At 62.6% G+C, this 12,428-nt stretch overlaps 2 protein-coding genes across 2 annotated transcripts; one reads left to right on the top strand and one right to left on the bottom strand.

Moving 5' to 3' along the window:
- Positions 1 to 1,721: 1,721 nt before the first annotated feature.
- LOC140648858 (mid1-interacting protein 1-B-like) lies at positions 1,722 to 2,567 on the bottom strand. The gene is made up of 2 exons (XM_072855268.1): positions 2,154 to 2,567; positions 1,722 to 1,870 (listed from the first exon to the last, which is right to left on the bottom strand). Exon 1 carries the CDS (start codon positions 2,565 to 2,567, stop codon positions 2,172 to 2,174), a length of 396 nt encoding a protein of 131 aa, XP_072711369.1. The 3' UTR covers positions 1,722 to 1,870; positions 2,154 to 2,171.
- Positions 2,568 to 6,528: 3,961 nt separating this feature from the next.
- On the top strand, positions 6,529 to 7,307 carry LOC140648854 (mid1-interacting protein 1-B-like). The gene is made up of 2 exons (XM_072855255.1): positions 6,529 to 6,942; positions 7,225 to 7,307. Exon 1 carries the CDS (start codon positions 6,529 to 6,531, stop codon positions 6,922 to 6,924), a length of 396 nt encoding a protein of 131 aa, XP_072711356.1. The 3' UTR covers positions 6,925 to 6,942; positions 7,225 to 7,307.
- Positions 7,308 to 12,428: the final 5,121 nt, after the last annotated feature.

The following is a 12,428-nucleotide window of genomic DNA, read 5'->3' as shown; positions in this document are numbered from 1 at the left end:
CATTCCACTGTTCCTCGTGGTTCAGTGGAGGCAGAGGAGCTCCAAAGGTGGGTTGGAGACCTCACGTCCATCTTCCAGCTCCACTTCTCCCCTAGCCTGTGCCACCATGCCCCAACTTGAGGTCGCATTGCAATGGGGATGGCATAAGTGTCTCCCAGTATCCCCCTCATGTTTCACTGTTTCTGGATAAGACAAGGCTGCAACCTTGCCAGGCTTGGGGAGCGACACGAGGGCAGATCTGCTCCGAAGTCCTCCCGCTGTCTGGGGGGACTTGCGTTTGCCCACGTTTTGCAGGACTTGGTGCTCGGCAGCTGCTTTTGTAGAAAAGCAAGACTTTTGGGCGGTGGTGCAATGAGGTCCTCGGGTCTCTGCAGTCGCAGACCCAGTGTTTGGCCAAGCCTCCCCCCGACCCACCGTCCTCTTGGGGAGCCCTTCCACAGCCACGGCTCAGGAAGGGGGAAAATCTCACCACACTCGTGTCCCCATGTCATCCCTGGCACCTCCTGCTGTCGATGCCCGCCATGTCTCTGCCTCCCCCCTCGAATCCCCTGGGCCTGTCCTTGTCCTTGCTCAAAGCTGCCTGGCACTCTTTCAGGTGTGGGAGGGCTCCAGATCCAGCCCCCAGCTGCCGTCCCCTCCCGGCGGGGTCCCTGCCGTCCTTCCCGGAGCCGCGGAGTTGCCAGAGCCCCTCTCCAGAGCCCCCATCCCCTGCCACCGGCTACTCGGCCACTGGTGGCTGGGGTCCGTGTCAGCGCTGTAGGGAGGATGAGTCAAAGCCAAGGTGGTCTTGATGGCCAGGAGAAGTCCTGAACTGGCGGGAGGAGATGGGAGTCTCCATCACAACCCAAACGTGGACATGAGGTTGAGGTCCTGGGGGCGTTTGCTTCCCAGAGGGGCTGAGACCTGCAGCTCTGCTGCCCCTCGGGGATGGTCCCCAGCCTCAGCCCCACCTGGGGCAGCTCCGAGGCAGAAACCCTGATGGGCAGGAGAAAGGTGTGGGGAGCTGTGGGGCACAGGGCAGCACCAGCAGTGGAGGGACACCCCCGGGGAGGTGTTGGAAGAGAACCCTGAACCTGAATGACTCTTTCCTACGTGGGCTGATGGCTCCCACCCTCCCTTCTGGTGCACAGCAGCGGGGCTGAGGAAGAAATTCCTCACTGTGAGGGTGGTGAGGCACTGGAAGAGGTTGCCCAGAGAAGCTGTGGACGCCCCATCCCTGGAAGTCTTCAAGGTCGGGTTGGACGGGGCTTTCAGCAACCTGATCTAGTGGAAGATGCCCCTGCACACAGCAGGGGATTGGACTAGATGGTCCCTGAAGGTCCTTTCCAACCCAAACCATCCCATGACTCTCTGATTCTTTGTCCCTTCAAATTCCCCACCATTGCATGGGAAAGTGCCCTCCCAGCAGAGCCAGTGTCCCCCTGCCCCACGCCGCGGCACTCCCCGAGGGCTCCAGCCAGGGGAAAGCACCACACCGACAACGGCTTCACAGGGCTCATTTTATTAGCAAAGATTGGGGAAAACGCCCCTCGGAGTCCAGGTACCAGCTGGAAAAGGGCTCGGCAGTCGCAGGGGACCGTCGGAGGTCGGGGCCACCGTGCAACGCCTCCGCCTTCGTGCCGCTCTTTGAAAATAAAGAGGAGGGCGCGAGCTGTGCGGCTCTTCTGATGGACCTCCCAGCATGACCAGATGCTTCTTCCTATGAGGATAAGGCACCATCTGGTTCTCCGGTGGTCCCAGCCATCGCTGGCGTGCGATGCCAGCGCTGGAGATCAGCTGCCACGGTGTGGGGAGGGCGAGCGGGGCTGGGGAAGAGCCCGTGATGGCCAGCGATGGGGACGTCCTCTCCTTCGTGCCACCAGCACCCATCCTGCAACGGCAGCTGTCCTTAACCCCAAAGGCCATGCCAGGGAGAGACCTTGTCTGCCAGCCCCAGGTCCGTAAACCCTGAACCCTTGGAGTCTCTGCACGGAGGGACGGGATGAGTGCCCTCCTTCAGCATGGAGGTGGAGATGTGCAGCATTTGAGGGGACAGCCCCCGTTTCAAGGCACTTCCCAGTAGCTCCCCGCCCCTGCAGCGTGGGGGTCCTCCTGGGGACAGCGGCCACCCCTTGTCCCGGTGCCCCTGGGCTCCGCGTCCCCCCAGCTCTTACCTGGTGGCCGGGGCAGGGTCACCAGCTGGGCTGCCCCTCGCTGGGGCTGATCTGCTCCAGGATCTGGCTGTACCTCCGGGTGAGGGCGTTGGTGTCCCTGGTGAGGTGGGTGAGGACCTGCTGCAAGCCGGCCAGGTGGTGGGACAGCCGCTCCTCCAGCTGGGCGTCCATGGTGTCATTGGCATCCGAGGACGAGTCGGCTTCGGCGCCGCTCCGACTCTGGTCGGTGACAGAGGCCAGGCCTTTCTCCACCACGGGCTTGATGGCCTTGAGGAGCTGGTAGCGCTCGTAGAGGTCCACGTGGCCGCCCGCGGCCGGGGCCGTCCCCTCCTGCTGCGGGAAGACCCCTCGGAGCAGGCTGGGGAACATCACCTCCTGCTCCATCTTCTGGGTGGCCGAGAAGTACTGCTCCATGGCCCCGCTCCCACGGCTCCGCAGCGCTGGTCTGGGCTCTTCTCGGGGTGCTGCCTGCTCCCCGTCCCTGCCGAGGGCTTTTTATGTAGGGCCGGGGCACGTCCCTCCTCTGCTGTCCTCTGCTGTCCTCTCCTGCCAGCCCCGGGCCGGGCTGGACGGCCGCGGGGCCGGGCTTGGCTCCAGCCCAGCTGGGGCTCGGCCACGCCGAGGCCCTGGCTCTGTGCGATCCGTCCTGGCCCAGCTCCCCGTGGCCTTCGCCTCAGCTGGCCGGGGGTCCCGCTGCGTCCCCAGGCCGGGAGCGGGGCCACGAGGAGGGGAGATGCCCGGGGCCTCTCCCGCCCCGTCCCGGCCCCCCGACACAACCACTGCTGGGGAACCGGGAGAGTGGGGCCAGCTCTCGCCCCCCGGTGCGGGCAGGCTGCAGGCAGCAGTGCTGCTGGGGGCCGCCACCTCTCCCCCTCCTTGGTGCCATGCGCTGGGGACGTGAACCCTCCGGGCACGTTGAGCAACACCCTTCTGCAACTGCTGGTCTGGAGGTGGCAGCAGCCACCGGCGTGGAAAACCTCACTGGGAATGCGCTGCCGCATGGGGTCCCACATGGGATCGTGGGGAGACAGGATGGGGACAGGAATGGGACCAGATTCCGCAGTGGGAAGCTCCTGGGCCATGGACCCATTGCTTCCCACGGGGGAGCGCAGACGGGGCTCCCACCTCCCCCACTGCCCCCATCCTGGGGCAGAGGCCACAACTTGGGCAATGGCCGGCACTGCCCGCCCCCGCGTGTCCCTGCAGCGTGTGGCAATCGGGGAAGATTGTTCTATTTAGGGAAAGGCTGCAACGTCCCTTGTTGCTTTTGCAACTCTTGGTGGTGGCAGGTCTCCCACCCCCCCCACATGTCCCAGACAGGTGCCCGTGCTGCTGCCTGTCCTCTGCCCCCCTGACCTGTCCCCTCCATCCCTCTTGTCCCTTCCAGGTGTCCCCAGTGTTTCTGGGTGTCCTGCTGTGTGGCCCAGCATGCACCGCAGTGGGCAGGTGCTCCCAGCCCCATGCTCTTGCACCGTCTGCGCCACCGTCGAGCTTCCTGGAGGTGCATGGACATCCTAGTGTCCCCCCAGGGTGGGCACAGTGGGCTGCACTCACCCTGAGGCTAGAACTTCATCGTGGGGGTTCATGGAGGACACGTTGGTATGCAGCCACAGGTGACAGCCATCAACTTCTGCTGGGAGATGTCCTTCTGCCTGGGACATGTGGGCAGGTGTCACCCCAGCCAGCCCCCGGGAGAGGGCTTGATGCCACGACTCCCCGGGACACGAGGTCCCTCCCCAGGCATGTCCTCAGCCCATGGGACATCTCAGACCCAGCATCTCCACCTCTCCCCAGGGCAGCTGGGCCAGGGACAGCCTGGAGCAGGGCTGTGCTCAGCGCCCTGGGGCTGTGGCACCTCGGTCCCCTGCCTCTCGGTGGCCGTGTGCCCCCCCCCCCGCTCCCTGCACAAGCAGTAACCACCGGTGGGAGTCATCCTGGTAGCTGCATCCAGCTTACTGAGGATGAATGGCAGCACAGTAGCCAAGGGCTACCTGAAGCAGGGATCTAAACGTCTTGCTGATATGCAAATATGACCATAAGTCCATTATCTTAAATAGCAGACAGCCCAGGGCCCGTTGAGCTCTCCTGCACGGCAGCGGGCTGCACGCCAGGATCTCCCCTCGAGCAGGGACGCCTCGCAAGGTTACTCCTCGAGGTTGAGAGATTCCTTGCAGCAACAGATCCTCGGTAAGCGACTAACAGCATGCTAAACTGTGAAATCTTACCTAAGTGATATGAAGGATTGATTGCGCACCTATAATCCTTTAGACATAAACCGTTGAGAAAGGCTGGGACTAGGACTGGATCTAGCCGCACCTAGACTCCTCCCTGAGAAGGAGTTTAGAAAGCAAGGGGATCTTTTCCAAACCTCATGACTCAACGGGAGGGTCACCCTGACAGTTTTGTCTGACCCTGTCCTCTATGCAGTAAATAATCAAGTGTGCCTCGCCATCGAATCTTGTTAAAACACTGTCGCATTGAAGTTTGTTAACTCCCTGTTCTGTATCAATAAACTATTTTTACTTTTGTATTTTTACTTCTCTGTTGCGAGTGAAGTGCACGCTCACTCCGTCCGCAACACTCTCGGTGGTGCCACGGGGGGATGTGACAGCAGGAGGTGCTAGGGACGACACAGGGACACTGGGGGGCACATGTGTGGTGCCATTTTCCTCCCTCTGAGCCGGGGCTGGGGACGGGCTCCCCAGGAGGATGGTGGATCGGGGGGAGGCTTGCCCAAACGCTGGGTCTGCGACGACAGAGACCCATGGATCTCATTGCACCCCTCAATGTCCCTGAGCGGCCTCCCCCAGACCCCCGCCCGCGGCTGGGTGCCCCATTTTGCCTCAGCCCAGCCCCAGCCGTGCCACAGCCCCACGGTGCCTGTGCCGGGCTCCAGCCACGGCCCCTCTCCCCCTGCTCCTGCCATCGCTGGTGGCGGTGGCAGCTCCCCCCCAAGCTCTCCCAGGGGGTGTGGGGGGCTCGATGTCAGCTGATGGGGTCCCCGGAGGCACGGGGAGGGTTCGGGAATGGTTCATGTACCAAGGACGGGGATCTGAGGAGCGACCTGGGGCTGCAGAGCCCCCGTAACCCCCTGACCTGCTGCCCCAAGCACTGCATCAGCTCAGGAGGATGATGCCAAAGCCAAAACAAGGGAGCAGGTGTGCAGAGTGTCCCCTGTGTCCCTCTGCCCCTGGAGCCCTGCAATGTCCCTGCCCCTCCCAGCAGCTCCGCAGCAGCCCAGACCCACAATGTGGCCAAGCTCCTGGCTGGTGCCTGCACGGGGCCAGCAGCACCCACACACCTCTGTGTAGCGCTGGGTCCCATGGCAGGACACCCAGAGATGCCAGGGGCACCCAGGAAGGGACAAGAGGGGCGGTGGGGACAGGTCTGGGCAGGAGAGGGCGGGCAGCAGTGTGGGCACCTGGCTGGGACATGTGGGGGCGGTGGGAAAGCTGCCACCACCGCGGGTTGCAAAAGGGACGAGGGACCCCGTGGCCTTTCCCCAAATAGAACAATCTTCCCCGACTGCCACACGCCACAGGGACACGCGGGAACGGGCAGTGCCGGCCGTTGCCCAGACGTGGCCTCTGCCCCAGGATGGGGGCAGTGGGGGATGGCCCTGTCCGCACTCCCCCGTGGGCAGCGATGGCTCCGTGCCATGGCCGCAGGAGTTTCACATCATGGCGTCAGGTCCCTATCCCCGTCCCCATCCCTGCCCGGCTCGGGGAGAGCCCAAGGGGAAGGGGACGTTTCTGGGGACCCTTGCGGCTGGGCACCAGCTGGCTCCTGTGTCCCCAGGCACCCATGTGGGACCACACGTTGCAGCTCATCCCCAGTGGGATTTTCCATATGTCTGCAGAAGGGTGTTGCTCAACGTGCCCGGAGGGTTCACGTCCCCAGCGCATGGCACCAAGGAGGGGGAGAGGTGGCGGCCCCCAGCAGCACTGCTGCCTGCAGCCTGCCCGCACCGGGGGGCGAGAGCTGGCCCCACTCTGCCGGTTCCCCAGCAGTGGTTGTGTCGGGGGGCCGGGACGGGGCGGGAGAGGCCCCGGGCATCTCCCCTCCTCGTGGCCCCGCTCCCGGCCTGGGGACGCAGCGGGACCCCCGGCCAGCTGAGGCGAAGGCCACGGGGAGCTGGGCCAGGACGGATCGCACAGAGCCAGGGCCTCGGCGTGGCCGAGCCCCAGCTGGGCTGGAGCCAAGCCCGGCCCCGCGGCCGTCCAGCCCGGCCCGGGGCTGGCAGGAGAGGACAGCAGAGGACAGCAGAGGAGGGACGTGCCCCGGCCCTACATAAAAAGCCCTCGGCAGGGACGGGGAGCAGGCAGCACCCCGAGAAGAGCCCAGACCAGCGCTGCGGAGCCGTGGGAGCGGGGCCATGGAGCAGTACTTCTCGGCCACCCAGAAGATGGAGCAGGAGGTGATGTTCCCCAGCCTGCTCCGAGGGGTCTTCCCGCAGCAGGAGGGGACGGCCCCGGCCGCGGGCGGCCACGTGGACCTCTACGAGCGCTACCAGCTCCTCAAGGCCATCAAGCCCGTGGTGGAGAAAGGCCTGGCCTCTGTCACCGACCAGAGTCGGAGCGGCGCCGAAGCCGACTCGTCCTCGGATGCCAATGACACCATGGACGCCCAGCTGGAGGAGCGGCTGTCCCACCACCTGGCCGGCTTGCAGCAGGTCCTCACCCACCTCACCAGGGACACCAACGCCCTCACCCGGAGGTACAGCCAGATCCTGGAGCAGATCAGCCCCAGCGAGGGGCAGCCCAGCTGGTGACCCTGCCCCGGCCACCAGGTAAGAGCTGGGGGGACACGGAGCCCAGGGGCACCGGGACAAGGGGTGGCCGCTGTCCCCAGGAGGACCCCCACGCTGCAGGGGCGGGGAGCTACTGGGAAGTGCCTTGAAACGGGGCTGTCCCCTCAAATGCTGCACATCTCCACCTCCATGCTGAAGGAGGGCACTCATCCCGTCCCTCCGTGCAGAGACTCCAAGGGTTCAGGGTTTACGGACCTGGGGCTGGCGGACAAGGTCTCTCCCTGGCATGGCCTTTGGGGTTAAGGACAGCTGCCGTTGCAGGATGGGTGCTGGTGGCACGAAGGAGAGGACGTCCCCATCGCTGGCCATCACGGGCTCTTCCCCAGCCCCGCTCGCCCTCCCCACACCGTGGCAGCTGATCTCCAGCGCTGGCATCGCACGCCAGCGATGGCTGGGACCACCGGAGAACCAGATGGTGCCTTATCCTCATAGGAAGAAGCATCTGGTCATGCTGGGAGGTCCATCAGAAGAGCCGCACAGCTCGCGCCCTCCTCTTTATTTTCAAAGAGCGGCACGAAGGCGGAGGCGTTGCACGGTGGCCCCGACCTCCGACGGTCCCCTGCGACTGCCGAGCCCTTTTCCAGCTGGTACCTGGACTCCGAGGGGCGTTTTCCCCAATCTTTGCTAATAAAATGAGCCCTGTGAAGCCGTTGTCGGTGTGGTGCTTTCCCCTGGCTGGAGCCCTCGGGGAGTGCCGCGGCGTGGGGCAGGGGGACACTGGCTCTGCTGGGAGGGCACTTTCCCATGCAATGGTGGGGAATTTGAAGGGACAAAGAATCAGAGAGTCATGGGATGGTTTGGGTTGGAAAGGACCTTCAGGGACCATCTAGTCCAATCCCCTGCTGTGTGCAGGGGCATCTTCCACTAGATCAGGTTGCTGAAAGTCCCGTCCAACCCGACCTTGAAGACTTCCAGGGATGGGGCGTCCACAGCTTCTCTGGACAACCTCTTCCAGTGCCTCACCACCCTCACAGTGAGGAATTTCTTCCTCAGCCCCGCTGCTGTGCACCAGAAGGGAGGGTGGGAGCCATCAGCCCACGTAGGAAAGAGTCATTCAGGTTCAGGGTTCTCTTCCAACACCTCCCCGGGGGTGTCCCTCCACTGCTGGTGCTGCCCTGTGCCCCACAGCTCCCCACACCTTTCTCCTGCCCATCAGGGTTTCTGCCTCGGAGCTGCCCCAGGTGGGGCTGAGGCTGGGGACCATCCCCGAGGGGCAGCAGAGCTGCAGGTCTCAGCCCCTCTGGGAAGCAAACGCCCCCAGGACCTCAACCTCATGTCCACGTTTGGGTTGTGATGGAGACTCCCATCTCCTCTCGCCAGTTCAGGACTTCTCCTGGCCATCAAGACCACCTTGGCTTTGACTCATCCTCCCTACAGCGCTGACACGGACCCCAGCCACCAGTGGCCGAGTAGCCGGTGGCAGGGGATGGGGGCTCTGGAGAGGGGCTCTGGCAACTCCGCGGCTCCGGGAAGGACGGCAGGGACCCCGCCGGGAGGGGACGGCAGCTGGGGGCTGGATCTGGAGCCCTCCCACACCTGAAAGAGTGCCAGGCAGCTTTGAGCAAGGACAAGGACAGGCCCAGGGGATTCGAGGGGGGAGGCAGAGACATGGCGGGCATCGACAGCAGGAGGTGCCAGGGATGACATGGGGACACGAGTGTGGTGAGATTTTCCCCCTTCCTGAGCCGTGGCTGTGGAAGGGCTCCCCAAGAGGACGGTGGGTCGGGGGGAGGCTTGGCCAAACACTGGGTCTGCGACTGCAGAGACCCGAGGACCTCATTGCACCACCGCCCAAAAGTCTTGCTTTTCTACAAAAGCAGCTGCCGAGCACCAAGTCCTGCAAAACGTGGGCAAACGCAAGTCCCCCCAGACAGCGGGAGGACTTCGGAGCAGATCTGCCCTCGTGTCGCTCCCCAAGCCTGGCAAGGTTGCAGCCTTGTCTTATCCAGAAACAGTGAAACATGAGGGGGATACTGGGAGACACTTATGCCATCCCCATTGCAATGCGACCTCAAGTTGGGGCATGGTGGCACAGGCTAGGGGAGAAGTGGAGCTGGAAGATGGACGTGAGGTCTCCAACCCACCTTTGGAGCTCCTCTGCCTCCACTGAACCACGAGGAACAGTGGAATGTCAGTTCCCAGTGAGGTGAGGACCATGGAGGAGATGCTGTCCCTCTGGTGGTCTACCTGGCTGGAGCTGAAGGACAGGACCTGTGTCACCAGGAGAAGATGGCTGGTCACAGCAAAGAAGGCCTGCCATCACCTCCAGCAATGGCTTTTGGCTTGGCAGCGCGCCGGGCAGCTGGAGAGGCTTGTGGTGCCCCGGGAAGTATCGTAGCGGAACATTCAGGTGAAGCGCTCACCACCTCTGTTGAACATGACTGATGAGAGACGCAAGATGTTCCCAGCAGGGGTCCGTGACGTGGGACAGCTGGAAGGACATGCTGATGACATTTGGGCCACTTGCAGTCCCCCAGGACCCTTCCTGCTCCGATTGCAGGGCATTGCCTCACGCTGCCCTCGGGGATGCGTCAAGGCCCGACGGTGCCCTGCTGCTGGCCACCGCTGTTGGGCATGGCTGATAAGAGACGCGAGATGGTCACAGAAAAGGTCTTTGTCCTTGAAAAACCCAGCGCCGGTCCCTGGCCGGACGAGGGCAGGCGGGGCAGATCAGGCCCTCTCCGGCGTGGCAGGGGGACGCTGGCTCCGCGCTGCCCTGGAAAGGCTCCCGGGGCACCGGCACCGTTGCCAGCCGCCACGGGGAAATAAACTTTTCCGTTCACATCGTTGGAGCAAATCAGGATTGCAGGTTTATTTATGTCTGTTCAATGCCGCCTGATTAACCAGAAAGCAGTGACCTGGGCACGCAGGCTCAGTATCAGGAAGACAAGAGAGAAAGCAGAGCTGCGACCCAAAATGTTAGATGCATAAGCAATTCCAAATACCCTTCTCTACCCAGTCCCACGAAGCCCGAAGCACACAGCACCCCAAGGATGGGTGGGCTGCCAGCACCCCCGCTCCTCCCGCAGGGCAGGTTCCCTGCCTGCACACCCCTGCCTTTGGGTGCGCGGGCGCTCTGGCCTCAGCCGTACCCCTGCTGCTGCTCATCGCCCGCCCGTGCAGGTGCCAGGGGGAAAAAAACCCCACAAATTCACACCCGCACCCCCCCTGCTCTGGTCCCTGGTTGGCCAAGTTGGCCGTGAGCCAGTAAGGTGTCCTCAGGGCAAAGACGGCCACCAGCCTCCCAGGAGGAGGTGGAGGGAGGGGATCCCTCCCCTCTGCTCAGCCCCGGTGGGACGCAGCCGGGTGCTGGGTCCAGTCTGGGCTCCCCAGTACAAGAGAGACATGGACATACTGGAGTGAGTCCAGTGAAGGGCCACGAAGGTGATGAAGAAGCTGGAGCATCGTCCATAGGAGGAGAGGCTGAGAGAGCTGGAGAAGAGAAGGCTCAGGGGGATCTCATCAGTGTGTACACAGACCTGCTGGGGAGCGTGGAGAAGGTGGAGCCAGGCTCTTCCCAGTGGTGCCCAGTGACAGGACAAGAGCCAATGGGACAAACTGAAACACAGGAAATCCCCCTCTGAGCATAAAAAACCCATTTATTTATTTTTTTTCCTAAGACGCAGCACGGTCAAACACTGTCACAGGCTGCCCAGAGAGGTGGTGGAGTCTCCATCCTCACAGATATCCAAAACCCAGCCAGACACGGCCCCACTGCTGACCCTGCTTGAGCAGGGGTTGGACTAGATCATCTCCAGAGGTGCCTCCCAGTCTCTCCAGCGCTGAGGCTGGTCCCTGCCTGGTGCCCCCCATGCTGTCAGCCCAGGAGCTGGCTGCAGGCTGCTCCCAGCATCCAACCGGGAGGATGCTCCACCAGGCCCGGGTGGAGGTCAGGGTGCCGGCAGGGCTGCTTTCAGCAGCATCCAACAGGCTTTGACTCCTGACGTTGCCCCTCCAAGGTCTCTCCCTCATCCTGGGAGCTTCCATGCTTCCTTTCAGGCTGACACCTTCTTGGGTTTAAAAGTCCCTTTTATAATTCCCTGCACGCTATTTAATCCAGCTGATGGTCATCTTCCTCATCAGCATAACCAGTTTTGGGCAAGCACCCTTCAGACAAGTATCACCTGTTCATTATCACCTCCTTCTTTCAGCAGGGGTTGTTATCAGGCTACTTGCCAAGGGTGGGCTGTGTGAGGTCCTCACACCAGCCCTGAAGAAGGAGGGTGGCTGGGCAGGGCTCACAGCGGACTCCTCCTCTCTGGATGAACCCATCCCTTGATCTTCTTCCCCTCCTCCTCAAAACCACTCAAATCAAGGCAGGCTTCACTGCAGATGGAGATGCAGGTGGAGATCTCCGACAGTGAACCCCAAATGTCTCTTGGGGTCTCAGGTGGCAGCGCTTGTCCTCCAGCCGGCCCCCGGCTCTCTGTGCTGCCTGGTGTGCCGTAGCTCTGGCCACAGCAGAGCTCTGCGGGACAGCGGGCGGTGGTCGGGTCTGAGGGACAGATGTCCCAGGGCTGCAGAGACCTGGGTCTCCACCTGCTGTGAGCCCTGCCCGTGTTGCAGCTGTGAGTCCCCTCTGCAGAGGGCTCCATGGGACATCCCCAGGTGGTTTGCTCTCCCCGTTGGTGTTTCGAGGGTCCAGCAGCACAACACGTGGAGGTTTCCCGTGGTGCTGCCTGCAGCCTGCCCACGCCAGGCAGGGGATATCTAAAACCCAGCCGGACATGGTCCTGAGCAACCAGCTGTTGGTGACCCTGCTTGAGCAGAGTTGTAATTCCCTGGTCACTATTTAATCCAGCTAATGGTCATCTTCTTTAACATAACCAGCTTTGGGCAAGGATATCTTCCACTAGATCAGGGTGGTTAAAGGCCCGTCCAACCTGACCTTAAACACTTCAAGGGATCCACAACTTCTCCGGGCAACATGTTCCAGCATCTTCCCACCCTCATTGTAAAGAATCTCTTCCTTATGTCGACAGCAATGGCAGCAAAAGCCGATCCTCGTTGTCGGGGCAGAAAAAGGCACGGATCTGCTGAACGCACAGCCCAGGCATGTGGCATGTTCAGGGGGACACTCATCCCTGTCCCTCTAGCAGAGAGGAGGACCCACAGGGATGGGTACAGAGCGAGGTGAGCCAGGTGAGCCAAACGGAGCTCTGCTGGCATGATCGCTTTCACCAGCGGATCCGAGGAGCTCTGAATTTCTGCTGAAACATCACCTGGGAGCAGAATCAGACCCTGGTGACGAGGCAAGGAGAGGGACCCAAGTGTCCCGTACCTCGGAACGGCAGCGGGCCGGAAGCAGGGGTGAGGCGATGGCATCCAGAGCACAGCGAGAGGCTTCCCCAGGGAAGAGGCGCTCAAGAAAGCGTTTTGAGACGCTGCACAGAGCAGCAAGTCGCACCAAGGGCACACAAGGAATGCGGCAGCGCAGGAGGAAGCCAGGGCAGATGCTGAAAACC

Source organism: Ciconia boyciana, chromosome 1 (genome assembly GCF_034638445.1).
Source record: "Ciconia boyciana chromosome 1, ASM3463844v1, whole genome shotgun sequence".
NCBI classification, from domain to species: Eukaryota; Metazoa; Chordata; class Aves; order Ciconiiformes; family Ciconiidae; genus Ciconia; species Ciconia boyciana.
This window is presented reverse-complemented; position numbering and strand designations above follow the sequence as displayed.